This window comes from Lutjanus erythropterus, chromosome 13, assembly GCF_056507025.1.
Source record: "Lutjanus erythropterus isolate fLutEry1 chromosome 13, fLutEry1.hap2, whole genome shotgun sequence".
Taxonomy (NCBI): Eukaryota; Metazoa; Chordata; class Actinopteri; order Lutjaniformes; family Lutjanidae; genus Lutjanus; species Lutjanus erythropterus.
The window spans coordinates 32,954,873-32,972,863 of NC_139329.1; the positions used below are offsets into that span (position 1 = coordinate 32,954,873).

General features: G+C 41.9%; 1 protein-coding gene across 4 annotated transcripts in view; it reads right to left on the minus strand.

Annotated features, from left to right (window-relative positions):
• reln (reelin) overlaps positions 1-17,991 on the minus strand; it is a 119,885-nt gene that overhangs the window by 22,466 nt on the left and 79,428 nt on the right. For all 4 annotated transcript variants that reach the window (XM_084733275.1, XM_084733274.1, XM_084733273.1 and 1 more), the window contains exons 12-29: positions 17,307-17,458; positions 16,327-16,442; positions 15,659-15,867; positions 14,330-14,458; positions 14,122-14,231; positions 13,474-13,540; positions 12,944-13,177; positions 10,945-11,106; positions 9,502-9,738; positions 9,159-9,351; positions 8,276-8,388; positions 4,045-4,182; positions 3,468-3,654; positions 2,237-2,442; positions 1,936-2,107; positions 1,472-1,678; positions 1,147-1,382; positions 294-451 (exon numbers count right to left, since the gene is read on the minus strand). In XM_084733275.1, coding sequence (XP_084589401.1) covers positions 294-451; positions 1,147-1,382; positions 1,472-1,678; positions 1,936-2,107; positions 2,237-2,442; positions 3,468-3,654; positions 4,045-4,182; positions 8,276-8,388; positions 9,159-9,351; positions 9,502-9,738; positions 10,945-11,106; positions 12,944-13,177; positions 13,474-13,540; positions 14,122-14,231; positions 14,330-14,458; positions 15,659-15,867; positions 16,327-16,442; positions 17,307-17,458 — 3,026 coding nt within the window. The remainder of the gene's footprint in view (positions 1-293; positions 452-1,146; positions 1,383-1,471; positions 1,679-1,935; positions 2,108-2,236; positions 2,443-3,467; positions 3,655-4,044; positions 4,183-8,275; positions 8,389-9,158; positions 9,352-9,501; positions 9,739-10,944; positions 11,107-12,943; positions 13,178-13,473; positions 13,541-14,121; positions 14,232-14,329; positions 14,459-15,658; positions 15,868-16,326; positions 16,443-17,306; positions 17,459-17,991) is intronic.

Genomic DNA, 17,991 nt, shown 5'->3' on the forward strand with positions numbered 1-17,991 from the left:
AGGGAATTATATAAAACATAAAGACACAGGAATTCTCTCTAAAGTACTCTATACAGCTGTCTAATTTAAATTTAAATAACATATGGTGCAAATTTTCATAGTATCCTAAATTTAATAGTCAGTTTTCTATTTCATATTCATGCTTTTTACCTTGCAGCACTTGCTTTCAGCTTTTTTATATATATTTTTATACTTATCTATGTTCATATTTGATATTGGACAAATCACCCAATTTCCTCATACGTGTTCACTATCACTATCTGTCACTATCACTTCACTATCTGTCATTGTACCTGTGTATCCCATGTCACAGAAGCAGACCCCAGAGATACAATCCCCATGTCCCCCGCAGTGGTTTGGACAAGGCTCAGAGATGTAGACCCCATCCAAGGCAAAAGGTGGTGCATCTCTGTACAAGCTGCTCTCCTGGAACCAACGGAACCTGGTTTTACTGGGGAAATGAGGGGAAGGGGATTAGGGAATGAGAGAAATACAGCGGATCTCTGTCTCACAAAAATGTATAAAATCACTATTACAACTTATGCGGGGCTCACACAGGGGCCGATTTACCTCAGATTTACCCTTCCCGACCCAACTAGGGGAGAAATCTTATCTGGACCTCTGTCAATGCCGGTATTCGGCACAGATTATCTGCTAATTTGAGGGTCTTACAGATCCAGTCTTAAACCTCCTGAACTGGCCAGAGACTAATTGGTGCCGCCCAGATAAGTTTCAAACAAGTTTGACATTAAGGAGTAAAAATCTGGATGATCACATTGGTACTACATAAACAGGAGCACAACAGCCCATGAAAGTGAGACAAGTCTACGAGAAGACGATCCACAGCTGAGCAGCTGATGGTGTTGCCAAACAGTGATAAACTTTCTATCCCCTGCAGCTAACATTAGCTAGCATACTACTGTTTACGGATATTAAACTTAACCTAAAATCTCACTGAACAGAAGCTGTCTGAAAAAGAGATCGTCCTCCTTCTGGCGCTATAATGGTAAAATATCCTGCAGTGTGTGATGTGTCATTGTTCGTAAATCCTGAAGTGTGTGCATGTTTGTGATTAGAGATTTTGCAACTCCTGTAGCCTGAGCCCGACATTAGCTGATCCAACTGCATGCTTGTTACCATAGCTACCTGGCTGCAACATTGCGTGGTATGACCACAGTGACCCTTGTCCACTGTTCATAGTCTCCGGTGTTGTAGACAGTGGGCTCTCTGAGCTCACGACCACTGCCCTCACAGACACCTGCCCCCGGGGTTCCTGGGTAACAGCCCTCTCTCACCAGGGCCCAGGTTCGACCGGCATCGTGGGAGTATTGCAGCAGGACCGGGGCAGATGCACTGAACTCTGACTCACAGCCAATGTTCAACTGGTCGAGGAAACAGTAGACAAAAAATTTAAAGAACAATTAAAGTCAAAATGGCATCTTTCTAGTTTTTACACTTTTCATGTGGTTACCTTGAACTGAAGGGTGTAGCCATGGCGCAGGGCCAGGTCCCTGGTGACAGCCACCCTATCTCCATCGGAGCGCCCGAACACCATGGCGGAGGGCGTTGGGGCACAGAAGCTGTTGTTGCTTTCCCTCTCCATGCCTTCATTACCCAGCATCAACCACACACTCATCTGGTTCAGAGGGTAGTCGAATGCTGGCTTCTCATAAAAGTTCTGTAAAGACAGAAGACAAGCGAGTTTATTTTAGTGTTTTGTGTTAACAGGTACCGGGAGTCTGCAGCAGAACATATTTCTTTCAAGAAAAATGGAAACACTTCCGGAAAGAGTCAAGATTTTATAGCTGTTCTTTTTCAGTGTGGCTGACACTTTCCATTACAACAACAGAAGCCGAGGATGAAGCCAAAGCTGCTGCACGAGGTCAGAGCACAAAAGACAAGTTGAAGGAAAAATTCCTCATATTGATTCCTGACCTGTGGTAGAGTTGGATTGGCCATGGGGATGATGTGTTTCTCCCTCTCTGACAAAATTATGACATCATCAATTGCCCACTGGTCGTAGCCCTCTCCGGAGTGGAGAGGCTGCCACCAACGAAACCTTGTTGAGGGGGTCTTAGATGCCAAGGGGAGCTCATAGTGGACAAAGCTGAGTGCAAAAGATGAGACAGGTTCTCTTTTAAAATATCACACTCGCATCTAAAACCCATGTTGATCTTGTGCTCAGGTGAAAAACGAGACATTAATATTTCCACTTTCTTCATCCCTCTCATCTTACCGTGGCTTGGTGAAGTCAGTGAAGTACATCTCAGCGATGAGGCCCCAGCTGATGCCTCCATCGTTGCTGTACTGCAGCAGCACTCCTTCCTCCCTGCTGTCGGCCTGGTTACACTCCGCCCAGTCTCCACCCACACGCAGGTAGAACTGCACAAACTCCGCCCATTCGGTGTCCAGGTCCCAGCTCACCAGCTGCCTCAGCCCAGCCTGACAACAACACACATGTCCATGACACACTGTAAAGCAGGGCTATTCAGTTGGCGGCTTGTACTTTTGTACATAATGTTTCTTTTCTAATTGTGTTTTACACATTTAAGTCCAGCCCAATGGCACTTTACTTTTTTCATATCCTGCACTTACAGTCATCAAAATCTTTATATTGTTTGTTTTGCCAATATGTTTGTCAATCCTGAAGTAAATGTTACTGCAACAAAGACAGAGTGTTCCCTGGTAAAAGCTGCAACAATCAGATTTGCAGCTATGCATACTAATTTAGAAAAGTGATGAGGTTGCTTCAATACATCAGAGGTGTACAGCTGTCTGAAAACTGTGCACGACGGTGGCTGGTAGAGCGTTTGCCCCATGTACTGATGCTGTGTCCTCTGCAGCAGTCGTAGGCCTGACTTCCACCTACGGCCCTTTGCTGCATGCCAGTCACCCACTCTCTCTCCCCCTTTCCTGTCATATTGTCAGCTATCCTAAACTAAATGCATAAAAACCCCACAAAATTTGCACACCCTTCATTTAATCAGAATCAAAAACTTCATAGAGGCGTGGTATGACTAAAAAAAGTTTTCAGGGTAGGGGTAAATCAAGGGAAAAAGATCACCAGTTTTTGGCAGTAAAGACTAGAAAGTAATCAGCTATCGCACAACGTACCTCTGCCAAGTTTGCACAAAGCTCTAAATTAGTTATTTTAATAACAGAAAATATGTTTACATATTTAATCTAGATCTGGATTTGCACCAAAACAAAAAGGGACGACGACAGGCTCATGTGCCAGATTTCTTTCTTAGAAGAAAGTGCCGCACTTTATGAAAAAACATGAACATGTTTAAAAGAAAAGAACTTTTTAATAAAGTTTCTGGATCTGCACCTGGTTCTTGATTTGCACCAAAAATGTAATCACTTTTCCCTCTGCCAGTTCCATGACTTTCCATCAAAACCCTGATAACTAACAGAAAGATCGAAAACACAACATTCTTGATGAGTGCAGTTTCGTAGTGATTTACCTTGCTGAAGTACAGGGACGATCCAGACGAAACCACCCCGCAGCCCATGTCAGGGGTGACCACCTCTCCACCAATCACCTCCTGCCATGTGGCCAGCAGTGCATCCTGGGACTCAAAGTCAGAGAGCACGCTGGAGGAGAGAGGCGAGGAGGGCTGGCAGTCTGTTCCAGAGAAACCATCATCACACCTACAAGAGAAGACACCGGCTGAACATCTTGTTTTTGCCATGGATTATTTCATTAACAAAAACATCAAATGAATCAGCAGTTACAACAGAACATTTCTGTACTTCATACTGTATATACATGAATTAATCAATATCATCATTATATATAAAAAACCTGATGGCCTCCAAAAAAAAAAAAAATTATATTTTATGCTTAATGTTCTTTTCAGTAGAATACAAATAGCTTCCCAGCCTTCAGCTACAATAAAACTGCTTTGGCTTCATATATGCCTTAATATGAACCCCGTGAATGTCCTTCCAAAGATATTTATGGGCTGCCATGTTGAGTGAAAAAGTAATAAAGAGAAACCTCATAAAGTTTAATGTATGTGTGTGGGTGTGAGCGCTGACCTGCAGTGTCCGTGGTCACACCAGCCATGTCCGTGGCACATGTTAGGACACTGCTGGCCGATGTAGATGTCATCCAGGGCCCACTCATCCTGCTCTCCGTAGTAGTTCTGGATCCAGCGGAAGCGTGTGGCACTTGACCTGTACACAGAAGGTGTACAAACACAGAAAAATACTTAAAAGGCTGTGTAAAGCAATAATAAATAGAAACGTGTTATGGACCATCCAGCCAAATCTGAATGATCAAAAAAATCGGTTTCAAAATTATGAAAAAAATTGCAATTTTCTCTGCTCTGAAATGCTCAGGGTGTGTCTGCTTTGTTGTCTCGAGTGTCAACAACCTGATGGACGCTCTGTCCTGCAGCTTTGAACTTGTAAAGATATGTTTGAGCCACCAGAGCCAGAGGACAGTGATCCACCTGAGAATCAACTTGTTCCTCTCATCCTCAGTGACAGAATGTTTTTTTTTTTTCTTCAGCATCAGGCTATTGGAAATGAAATGAGCAGTAAATGCTGAAGATCATGTTTTTGGGCTGAATTAAAAAGAAAGAGATGCAAAAGGCGGGAGTTGTATCTGTGTTGGTTCACTTGCGGCAGGTGAACAAAGTGAACCAGGTTTACTTAGTGTTTGGGAATGTATGGCTCCAATTCGTCATCAACCCAAAAACAATCCTGAACACAGAAATAGTTTAATACTGTAGCTACAATTCAGTACTACATAGTTCACAGCCTTATCAGCTATTATTTTCAAACATGTATAATGTGTTTAGAAGCAAAATGTACATGAATGGAAGTAAAATTGCAATACTGCTTGACAATAATTGATAAAAATATAATATAATGTTAAAATGCATTACATTATCTCAGAAATCAACAGTGATTGCTCGTATGTTAACCACACCATCATGTTATACTCACTAATCTACTTTTCTCCTGGGATATAGAGATTTGTGGATTTAGCATTCTGGCAGGTAAAGATTAACCTTATCACATCTTATTTTCATGTGTGTGCATGTGTGTGTTCTGCAGCTGTGTGAAATGAATGTCAGCGAGAGGACAATATCATCATCACATCACCTGTGTTAAAGGCGGGCTGCGGATGTGAACGTGCGTGTGCAGTGTGGGAACACGTTTGTGCTGTTGGGTGCACGTACGGCAATGACAAATGGTTGTAAGCGTGTAGATAGTCAGGTATATTGGGGATTATATAGCAGGGAGGTTTCCCGGTCCGCTGCTTCGGTGACCCGTATCAACTCGGACCACCTCCTGATCATACTGGGCTGACCACGACTGTTTTATTATCATTTACTGCCATGACCCTGTGACCTCTCATCACGCCCTGCAGGAGATTAGACCACCTTTATTTACAGCGGAGGCTGGGCAGTAGAATGAGATGGTGGTGGAGGTCGCAGCCCTCAGTGAGGAAGGTTTATGTGATTATTTCAGTTGATATATGTGTGAGCTGAGGCTGTTAACAGCACATGTATTCCTCATGAACTGTTCAGTACAGGATCACTTTACTCAGTATGGGACTTTAAACTGAAAAATTACTGTCTTGTTGCCTAATAAAGTGTAACCCAAACTTTTTACACTCATGTACTGTGAAATACTCAACACAGGTTAATGAGAAAAATCTTGTTTCTCACAATCATCTTTTCTTTGTCTTATGAAAAATAAACGGGATCCTTATTTTGAGCTCACTGAAGTGTCATCTGTTTCTCCTCAAATTAGAACAAAAAAGGAGCAAAACCAAAGAAAAGCAGGAGATCTTTTGGTGAGCTCAGAGGTTTCTCCTTGACGAGCATATGGAGCAACAAGACTTTAATTTGACCACTGAGACAAATTAAAAATCTCATTTAAGACAATCGAATTTTCTTTTAGATCTCACCGTTATCTCAAGAGCTGATTATTTATTTAAGGCAAATTTAACATCAGTGCAGTGAGACAAAAAAAAAAGAATGTTTTGGGCTCAAATTAGTCTTGGGCTAAGAGGAGACAAAGGTTATTTCTCAGGAGCCGAATTTAAGAAGTATGAGAAAATAGCCAAAGTCTCATACTGGTCTTAATTTGAGCTCTAGGAGACACAGGCTAGACAAAGACGAGATCTTATTTTGAACTTTTCTTTTCCCCTGGGTGTGCTTAACTCTGCATGTTTGGCTGAATTTGAGTCTTAGATCATGAGTCTTAAATTAAGCGTAGCTACATCACTTCATGTATCCCAGTCGGGGAACACGGGGCCTAATACAATATCTTTACACTGTTTGTATCTGCACACACAGAACACAAATTCAAAAGTTTCAGTTCATCCTTCAAAGCTTTGGCAATGTTTCAGTTGTTGACTGTTAGCTAGCACATGATTGTCAGATTACCTGAGCTGATAGAGTGGCTACAATCACTGGTATCACAAACACAAATGAGGATCCAGAGCTGAAGGAATGTCCCACATCACTTAGATTACATACTTAGGGTAACTACACTTTTATAATACATTATACCTTTCATGACAAGGAGTAGCGAACTACACAAAAACTGTGTGCACCTCATTTGTGCTGGCATCTCTAAAAGCTGCAAACCCTTCTGAGCGTTTAGGCTGAGGATGTTATACCACACTCCGTTCATTTGGTCCTTTCTCTTTTCCTTCAAGTGTACATAGTTCTGTAATTGAGTGGGAAGAAATGCAAACATACTGCTTTTTGTGCTCTTTTAGATCACCAGACTGACCAGATGTTGAAGGCCCGTGACTCAGTTTTTCAGCGTTCATGTTTTTTAAAAATAAATACAAGGAGATGATATCTCTTGTTTTTTCATCTGCACCAAAAACCAAGACCCCCCCCAAAAAAAATTGTAAATATTTGAGATTATATCTGTGTGGATATCTGTGTATATGAGGGAGAAAGAAAGAGTGTATTTTAGTTTTTTGCATTAAAGGATTGCAGGAAGAAATTTAAGAGAGCTATGTTTTTCTATTATGTTATATGCTTAGATTTCTACCAACAAGGAGCAGTGAACCAGAAGTATGTGCACCTCATTTGTGCATTAGTGTTTAAGGCTGAGGCTGAGGCTATTTTATGATACTCAGTTGATTAAATAGTTGTTGGTCCGTTCTCTTTTCCTTCAAGTTCACATAGTTTTGTAATTGAGTTGGAAACAATGCTGACATACTGCTTTGTGTGATCACCAAATTAACCAGATGTTGAAGGCTCATGAGTCACTTTTCAGGGCTGATGGTTTTCAAAACAAATGGAAGGAAATGATATCTCTTGTTTTTCTATTTGCATCAGAATCAAACCAAGACCTCCAGAATTTTGTAAATATTTGAGATGATATCTGCGTGGATATCTGTGTGTCAGGGTGAGGGAGTGTAAATTTGAGTATTGCAAAACAGGAGTTCTCTAAGTGCACCCCACAGGCTAATGTTAGCCATCAGAAACATTTTGCATGACAACAGCCTGCATTTAATACACAACTCATCTACTGCGTCAAAATGAGCCCCTCTAATAAGCGTCTGTCAGGTTAAGAATGACAACTTGTGGAAAGCTACTAGCTGCACGACAACTGACACCTCGTGCGTGTTGCAGGAATTACGTTCTGTCATCAGTGCTAGCGCTGTTAGATAGAGTTAGTTAACTTGGCAGTTTGATGTGAAAGTGAGATGGAAAAATCACCACAGGTAAAATGCTGTATGGCTGAAGAGAAGAGGAGGTTTCAGGAAAAATGGATCAACTCTTACTTTGTCGAACCTTTAAAGTTAAACACCATTGTGAGACTTATCACTAATGCTACGACAAGTTCATGGGTTTTACTGTGGGCTGTTAATAGGCTGACTCCTTAGATTGGCACTAAAATAAAACTTTGAGAACCCCTTGCGTTAAGAAGAAATGTCCATGCTTGTTGCTGATGTTGTTGATTTGTTGCTGCAAAATACAGTACACAAAGCACGCACCACTTTTTTAATCAGAGTTGGATGTGAAATATGTTGTGCTCAACTCTATAGTTGTGTATGGATGTATGTCTATGTATGTATCATCTTGTATTGTTAAGGTATTAACAATTACAGGTGTAGATGCTTCCCTGTGCACTCCTTTTCATCTTGATGAATGCATTTCAGGTCCATTATGCATGTTAACAACAAAAAAAAAAACAGCATGAAAGTAAGATCGGAGAACAAATGATCCCAGAAGGCACTTTGTGTATCTTTTCTTTTATGTCTCTCGTACAGATGTGCGTTATTTACCATGTCTTCTGAGGCAGAGACAGAGTGATCCGTCTCCAGTCTTTGAACTCTGAGGGGTGGTAGACACTGGGAGCAGTGAACTCAGAGCAGCTTGGCATGCCAGGCAAACAGGCCTAGGTGAAAGACACAAGGGTTCCATCACAATACACTCAACCATGCATTTGTTGAGAAACGGCATCGCTTCATGTTGACTACTTAGAATTCCTAAAACTTATTATTATTGTGGATTTTTTTTGTAGCATGGAATACTGCAGTCACACCCCGAGGCTGATTTAGCCCCACAGTATATAGATAATGCAGGATTATAGTATCTCTGACCTTGGACACTGGAAGACAAGCAAGGATTAACAGTACAGGACATTCAGTGAGTTACATTCTGCACTTGCCAGATGACTGCATTTTCATGCACATGGGAGAATTAGAGAAAATTCACTGATGGAGGACTCATTACGCCCTATTCAATTCCAAAAGCAATAAAAATCTTGGCAGATACTTTGCTGCCTTATGAATATTTATGAGCCAGTTGTGATCACAGAAAATCTTTGTTGAATCATGGGAAGATAATCTGCTTGCTGATTCAAGTATTGCCGTGTATTTGCTAATAGTAGGATGATAAAAAGTAATTGCGATAATTTCTCATTTGAAACAAAGTGCCACATTTAAAGACTCTCATTATTTACACATTATTACTGAGGCTGTAATGAGCGAATCAATATTCATGATCATGAATAAATGATATGTTTCCTTGTCTCTCTCCAGGATGACTTACACAAGTTTTAGCTGTAAACAAAGGAGTGAGCCGGGCTGTGAAAACAAAAGGGGATCGAATGTTAATAATCACTTAACACGGGGGACAAGGTTGAATACCTTTCACGCTCCTTACCTCTTTGACCAGGTGCCAGGTGAGGCCGTGATTGGTGGAGAACTCCAGGCGGACCTGAGTGTCAATGTGAGGGGAGGGCTCGCGGCCACAGCCCATGACCAGCGAGAACTGTAGGCTGTAGGAGGCTCCGATCTGCATCGACTGAGTTTCCACGTAACGGATACTGGAGCCAGGGCTGGGTTCACCAGAGAAACTAGAATACAGCATGGAAGAAGAGATACTGCATGTCAAATGCTGTGGTGCATCATCTTAAAGTCACTAGAATTTTTACGTGATTGTAGCGTCTCTCAAATTGGTCACAAAATTAAAAATAAAAGCGTTCACATGCATGTATGTCTCCTACCTGAGGGTCCAGTCGTGCTGGCAGTAGGGCTGGACGTGGCCGAGATAGAAACCAAGACTCTGGGTGACGTCCAGCACGTTGCTGAAGTCGAGACTGATGGTGTTGAACAGCACAGAGGTCATGCTGATTTCATCCAGGGCCCACACGTCATGACCGCGGCCTGAATGGTACGGCTGCCACCAGCGGAACTGCACGCCAAACTTACGAGCACCGGACGGGAGTTCAACTGACACAATCCTGGTCGGGGGGAAAGAGAAAATTAAATCAAGTCAAGTCAAGTCAGCTTTATTTATTTAGCAACTTTCAGGTCCAAACTGAACTTATTGACACTTAATGGAAAGTTCAGTTGACGTAAGCAGTGCATGTGTCATAGTCACAACTGCACAAATGTGAGAATAATGAGATGTATTTGGGGAGAGTGTCCATTATGGCAAACATTTTAGTTGGAATTAATCACACCAGCTGACTGAACTGTGACTCAGAATCTGACTTGGATCTAAAGCCCACATAATCACAGTCTGCTGTTTGTAAATAATGTACATTTGGGCAATCTTAAATAGACTCTGACACAATGCAGATGGTCAAAAGAACCAAGATTTATGAAAACAGCATCTTATGTCACTCTTTCGTTTCTTACAGTCCACTCTGTTAGCCAAAAATCCCTACTCTGCCTCTGATTGGCTTGTACTCGTTGCCTTTGTTTGCTGGGTTGTAGAGTAGGGTGTTTCATAACATCACCCTCCTGGGAAAAATTAGTATCTGTTGCCCTCTGTGAAAAAGCCATAGTTCAGTGCCTATAAATAATAAATGTCTTTTCTTTAAGATCAAACTGCACATTTTAAAGTGGTCTTTTATTGTGACTAGTCCAAGTAACAACTGTGCAGCAATCACGCTGTTTAATCAGCATCTCTATATGCCACAACTGTCAGGTAGATGAATTATCTTGGCAAAGAAGAAGTGCTCACTTTAACAAACTAATTAACAAAGTTTGAGAGAAACAAACTTCTTGTCTGCACAGGAGAAGTTTTAGATTTTTTACTTCAACTCCTGAAAAATGGGAGCAAAATCAAAAGTGTGGCGTTTATATTATACATGTAAAGTAAGAACCTGCACCTGCACCTGCAGGTCATATGGTTGTGCAGAACTTGTCCCTGACTCACTGGCCTCTGTTGACCTTTCCAGTGTTGATGAAGAGCTCTGAGACCCGGCCAGCGCAGTTGGAACCCGGCCCACTTTGTCTTCATTACACACTTAGATGGCACTAACTGACTCAATGGGTCCCAGTGGCTTACACCTCCAGCACGCCATTAGCAGCGCAAATGTGTGTGTTAATGGAGTTATAGTGTCTCTGTGGAATCACAGGCGTACAAGCGTGTGCAGGGAGTCGCACAAACACATCACATGAACACACACACACACACACACTCTAAACATAGGAGGTACCTTGGCTCGTGGAAGCCTTGGTAAGCGTAGTGCTGCAGCAGCGTCCAGGTGATGCCGTTATCTGAGGAGTAATGCAGCAGGACACCCTCTCCCGGTTGGTCCGGGGCAGGACATGAGCTCAGGGTGCTACGGCTGCCCAGGCGAAGCGTAAACTGGAGGTACCTGCGGAGAATAAAAGCAAGGATATGACAGAAAATGAGAGCAAGAACGAGAAGAGCCAGTCGGAGAGAGAAGGAGAGAACAAAGAGGAAATGACACAGAAAGAGAAAAAAATGGCAGGTTGATAAATGAGAAGAAGGAAAAGTAAGGTGACCAAGAGTGTGTTCAGGAAGGAGCGGTGAGAGAGAGAGGGGTAAAGGGGTAAGTAAACAGACAGTCATGCAGAGCAGAGAGGTGGGAGGAAGGTGGCAGGATGATGGATGAGATGATTAAATGAATGAGGACAAAATTAGATGAGAGGAGGTGGAGGGAAAGAAGGAGTAAGACAGAGAGATAGTGAATGAGAGTCAGAGTTCATATCCATGTACTCATGTTAACTGCACATAGTTCTATTGTAGCATTCGTTTGCATCCGCTTACGTGTTCATCTTTGTTTTGGCCGCCATAATAATGTAATATTTATTATAACCTCCATCATCTGTCTCGGGGTGCCAGTCACCCCCCAGCTCTCTCTGTCCTTGGCTGAGCTGTGTTTTCAATAGCTGTGCTGCAGTTTCCTCTTTCAGGCAGCTGCTCACTCAATCAGCCAGGAAACTGGCATTAAATATGGCCATCAGGTGGCACACAGAGAGCCGCAACAGGCATAATCAATCTAACACAGATGCCACATCTAACTTCATCGCTCCCTCTCTATCTTTCTCTCTCACATTTTCATCCTCTGCTTTCATCTCTCCCCTCATCTGCAGTCTTCCCCATGATCACAATCCATCTCCCAGCACAGGAGCACGGAGGATGAGGGAAAGAGGGATTGGCGAAGGAGGAGAGTAGATGGCTGACTGGCTGGAACATTTGCGGTATGAATCAGAAGTAAAGACACCTGATGCAGACAAGCCACAGTGTTACAAAGTAATCTACAGATGGCAAAATCAGCAGAATCTATGCAGCCCTTGGGATCCAATTTTAAGGAACACAATATTCCTTTTCATCATTTTGCTCATGATATATCTGCCTATGAAAAACAAAAGTAAAGACTGCTTAAAAGATATTAAAACTTCTATTGATTTAAACTTTTAGATGATTCTTATGGTGTATTTGCCTCTTTGGCTTCTTAATTTTGCTAAGAATTTTTGTTGTCATTTCTCAAAAGCTCCTTTAAATTTGACAAACAGATCACTTCAAGAGTTATTCTTGCTTTTATCAACTCTTGGTTAGATTATTTGAATGCTTTGTAAGTGGGTCTCTGACGTGGTTAGTTCAAAGTGCAGCCACTCATCATTAAACTGGAAAAAGAAAGTGTAATCACATCATGCCAGTGTTGGTCTTCCTCCAGTGGCTTCCTTTCTGTTTCAGGATTGGTTTTAAGATTTTATTGCTTGTTTTTAACGTTTTAAATTGGTTGGCGCACCCTATACCTAACAGAACTTTTGCACCTTCAGGCTCAAGTCAGAGCACTGAGGTTGAGCGATTAGATGCTCTTGGATGTGCCGAGATCCAGGTACAAAAATAGAGGTGGCCAAGCTTTTGGACCTGCTGCCCCCCGTCTACCTTTTCATGTAAAAGCTCCTCAGATCCTAGAAACTTTCAAGATTCTACTCACCTCTTCCCGATGGCATTCAATTCGAGTTGAGCTGATTATGCTTATTGATTTTTATCCTTATTTGTTACTGTTTAAATTTGGTCATTTTCTTCCTGTTCAGTACTTTGATCAACTGTGGTTGTTTTAAAATGGTATGAATAAACTTTGATCTTGACCTTAACAATCTAGATCTGCTTGTGTGGACACTAATGTGCATGAATATGTTTCTTTCATTCATCCTGTTCTTTATCAGCAGTTTCATTACCTGGCCTGGGAACTGTCTAATGGAGCGGTGACCAAGTGTCTCCTGCTGTCCCTGTTGAAGACCAAGGCCTTGCCGCTGGCCAGCACCCCACAGCCGAAGCTGACCTCAGCCCCACGGAGTGACGAGAAGCTGTGGTAGGAGGAGAGGCGCGGGCTGGAGAAACCCTCTGACAGGAAAGCCGGGAAGGTCTGAGAGGCAAGCTCACAGGCTGGACCACTGAAGCCCGGGTCACATCTGAGAGGAGAGGAGAGGAGGGGAGAGGAGAGGAGAGGAGAGGAGAGGAGAGGAGAGGAGAGGAGAGGAGAGGAGAGGAGAGGAGAGGAGAGACAAGACACCAGACATTAAAAAAAGTGAAGGATATAAACGAGAAAAAGAAGACGGAGATAATGAACATCCATTAATAAATCATAACCATAATACAATTTGATTAATTTTGAATGGTGCTATGAGGCATTAGGTGGATAATGAGCAGGCTCATTTTGAAGGAGAGACATTGGATTTATTTGGTTTAATAAAACGCTGATCCGTACTTGCAGCCTGTGCGAGAACAATGTCCTCTCCCAGAGCAGAAACGAAGGCAGGCAGGACCAATATACACTGAAAAAAAAACAAAGGCACGGAAATTACATTCCATTTTCTTTTCCTGCAAAAAAAGTAATTATTTGCATGTTTAGCTGAGCTATAATAAACTTTACTTTGTAGGTTGAAACCTGAAAGGAGGAAATTTTTGGGCTTTGTAGGGTACAAATAAACAACTCATGACTCTGAGTGTACCATGTAGATTAATCGATTGATTGTCAACCATTAAATTAATTGTCTTGTTGATTATCAACTATTTTGAGTCATTTTTTAAGAATAAACGTCCAAATTCTGTGATTTCAGCTTCTCAAACATGAATATTTTCTGGTGTCTTTATTCCACTATGACAGTAAATTGAATATATAAAAGAAGAATTTGGCCTTGTTTCACAAAAATATTTCAAAATGAGTAATCAATTATCAAAATAGTTGGCAATTCATTTAATAGTCTACAGCATTTATCACTATTTTCTTACATTTTTTGGACCAAATATTTAATTTATTAATTGAGAAAAGGATCAAAACATTAATTAATAATGGAAATAACCCTTAGTTGCAGCCCTACTACCATGTAAAGTGTATTATATGTATAGTACTAACCATTGTCTATGGCCCACATGCTGCCGGCTCCGGTGCCAGATTGTTTCCAGCGGAACCGTGTAGTCTCTGTGAGGGCAGCGTTGGGCAGAGGGATAGAGATTCTGGTCCACCTGCAGAGACAAAATATAATATGTACATGTATTATTGCATATATCCACAGTGACACAAGAATAGTCACACACAGACAGAGGTGCAGACTCATTCATACCCGCTGTAGTTGTCAGAGGAGTAGATGGTGCTGTGAGGTAGATGTGGTCCGGCGCAGAGCTCAGGCAGACACTCGGTGTGGAGCAGAGACCAGGAGCGACCGTGGTTGGTGGAAAACTCCAGACTCACGCTAATAAAAAAAAATAACAGAGAACATTTTACCTCAAAATTCCCGTTTTCAACCCTCAAACAGCGTAAAATTACTGAAGCATTGAGCTTAAATGAAGTTAAAAAAAGAAAGACACTAAACCTTCACTCTGATTACATGTGCAGCTTCAGATGACAGGAGTTTGAACCTTGAGGATTTAAATGCTCAGAAGAAATGTAACATGATCTAAACAAACTCTGTGAACTCAAGTTTCTTATTCTTAGAGACAAACTGAGTTCAGCTTTTTCTAGACGCTGCTGTTTAAAAGCATTATGGTATCATGCCCTTAAAGGGATAGATCAGATTACCTCAAGTGGGGTTGTATGAGGTACGTCTCTTTAGTCAGTGTATTACCAACAGGAGACGGCAGTGGACACGCCCACAGTTACCATAGAGGAGCATCAACACAGAAGCAGAAGTATCATTTGGCTTTTAGCCATCTAAAAAATATCTCTTGTGTGTGTATGTTATATTAAGAATATTTTCATCACAAACACCACTAGAAAAACAGTAATTTTACCTTGCAGAACATGGGAATGACTTGTCTACTGTTGCCTCGATCAATAAGTGTTTGTGTTATTGTGTGACTTTGGTGTTTTAAAAGGTTAGTTTGAATTCACAAAAGTCACACAATAACACAAACAAACTTGCAGATCCAGACAGTGGTGGAACTCCTGTGTTCTGCAAGGTGAAAGTACTTATTTCACCAATGAAGTCTGGTTCGTTTGGAGAGAACAATATTAATATGTCACAGCTTATATAACAGTAGTTTTCCATTAGAAAAGGATGTCTGACAGCAAGGTAGAGCAGTGAAAATATTCTTAATAAAGTGTGCACTTGAACTGATATTGATTTTTTCTGTAGCTAAAATACATTTTGCTGCTGACCTTGTTTATAGCAAACTGGGGGCGTGCCACCTGCCATGTTCTGTAGGTAATACGCCGACTATTGATAAGTACCTCATACGACCCCACTTCAAATAATCCGAACTGTCCCTTTAAGTGTCCTGTGTGCACCAGTTACCACTCTTGTCACCAAAATAACTGAGTGAATCTAGGGTGTCTTACTTGGCATGTGAAGGTCGCCTTCTTTGCAGCCCAATTTCATGATTTTGACAAAAAAAAAAGTGGTGATATTTCCAGATAAAAGCACCGCCTAACCTAGTTTTAAACTGTGTCACACCTGTTGGCAGGCTGGTAGGAGCCACAGCCGAGGTTAATGGAGAACTGAGCGACATGCGTGTGGGTGCCAGGCAGCACGGGCAGCAGCTGCATGAAGTCCACGGCCCACACGTGGCGGTTGGCACCCCCGTGTGACCGCTGCTCCAGGCAGAACTGGGTGACCGGCGTCTGTAGCTCGGTGGGCAGTGCCAGCGATACCACCGCAGGAGTCTGAGATAGGAGAAACGGACGACGGGATGAAAACATCACACCAGAGGGGAGACACTAATTAAGAAATAGTGAAAAGTCATCAATTTTTTTTTACAATCACAATTTTCCCTGAAGCTCAAGATTATGTCTACAAATTGGTTTGTTTGTTTTACCAAAATCCAAAGATATTCAGTTACCATTACAGAAGACAAAGAGAAGCAGCAAATCCTCACAGATGAGAGGCTGGGACAAGTAAACATTCAGTATTTCTGCTTGAAAAAAGACTTAAACGATTCATCGCTTATCAAAATACCTGGTGATTACTAATCCATTAATCATCTTATAGTTTCAGCTCGCATAAAATACATCAATCTAATCAGATATATCAATAGAAATTTATACGGTGGGATAATTGGACTACAAATTAAAAATGACCTGAACTTTTGACAGAGCAGATATTGTGCGTTGTGTGTGTCTCACCCTGTAAGAAGAGTATGGAAGCGTGTCGAGCACCACTCGTTCCCTCCTGCCCTCGGCTCTTCCAAACACAATCACGTCGTTCTCATGGGACTCTCCTGGATCACAGTCGCCACCACCTGAACACAAACATACTTCACTGTGTTTATGCAGTTACATACACAAAGTTCTACAAAGAACAAGGTCATGTACACAACAAAGTATTAAGCAAAGCTACTGTTGTTTAAATGTGCAATACGAAAGAAGTACCCACTGATCCTTCTAATAACAAAGTCACTAAGACTTGTCAAATTCCCCAAACGAATAGGGCACTGAGAGCTAAGAGCTACAGTAGAATATTAGTGTTTACACTAGTAGCACAGGAGCTTTGGACTGTGGGTAAGAGGAGGTTTTCAGGCCCAGGGTGGTGGGCGCTCAGCAGGGAATGCTGGTAGGAAGCGGCGCCTGAGGGGCACCAAAGCCGGAGCCAGGCGAGTGGGCAACGGAACTGAGCTCAGCATCCTCCCAGCGAACACAGAGCCTCCGACACTGACAGAAGCCAGTTTGACGACAAGGAATACAGTACTGAGGTGATTCACAGCGGCTGCGACCAGGTCTTTGACTCCAGGGACAATGAAGACATGCCACGTGGGACGACGAGCAGCGTGAAGCAACAGAGGAGTGAAGCGGAGGCCGGGTGTCAGCCGTGGGGAAAAACAGAGGGTAGAGCCAGAATATTTCCACATCTAACTCAGTGAGTTTATGGTTTATTTCAAACCAAACCCATATTACAATACAGGATGGGCCGTGGCTAGCTAGTTAGCATGCTAACTTCAGATATTTCTGCAATAGTACATAGACGTCATGACATAATGTCAAAACTGATATTTCTTCACATTCTGATCATATTTGGAATGTTTTAAATTGAAATGACATATTTCACTCACATATTACACATTTAACCAGGATAAATGACAAAACATGATGACAGAAGATTTCCATACCCATGGTAAAGTGGAAGCGAAGGTTTCCATAAGACGTGGTGTCGAGGTAGGGCGTGCACACTCTCCTTCGGCCCTCCTTCTCAAACACGAGTGCTGAGCCAGACTCGATCTCTCCACACTGAGTCCCATAGACAGCTCCCTCAATGTCCCAGCTGAGTCAATAAAAACACAGATGAGGAGGACTGGTTTAGTGTGTTAAAAAAAAGTTTGTTGTTTATTTATATTTATTTGGGGAAAATGGTACTTGAAATTTACGAGGCAGTAAGTATACAACATTAGTAATTAAAAAAAAACAGAAGCCATTCAAGCAAGCATGCAACATGATGTATTACTATCAAAAAACATTATTAACTCCAGTATCAAGATGGTAGATGGCTTAATCCTAGTTCAAAATTAACAACAAATCAATTCTCAGGAGTAGATATACCTAAAGACTGTCATGGTTTTGGGTTTTAGTTTGTTTCCTGTTTTATTTTGAAGTTCTTCTCTTTCCTCTTGTCTCTGCTATTTTACTTCCTGTCCTTGTGTCTTTCCCTCCTTGCCTACCAGTGTCTTCTTCCTCATGTCAAGTGTTTGCCCCAGTGTCTCTCCTGTTTTTGACTTTATATTTTGAGCTAAATCATTTTGAACATCGGCCGGCCTCCTCTCTGCATTTTGGGTTCATTCTCTTGTGCCTCCTGGTTCC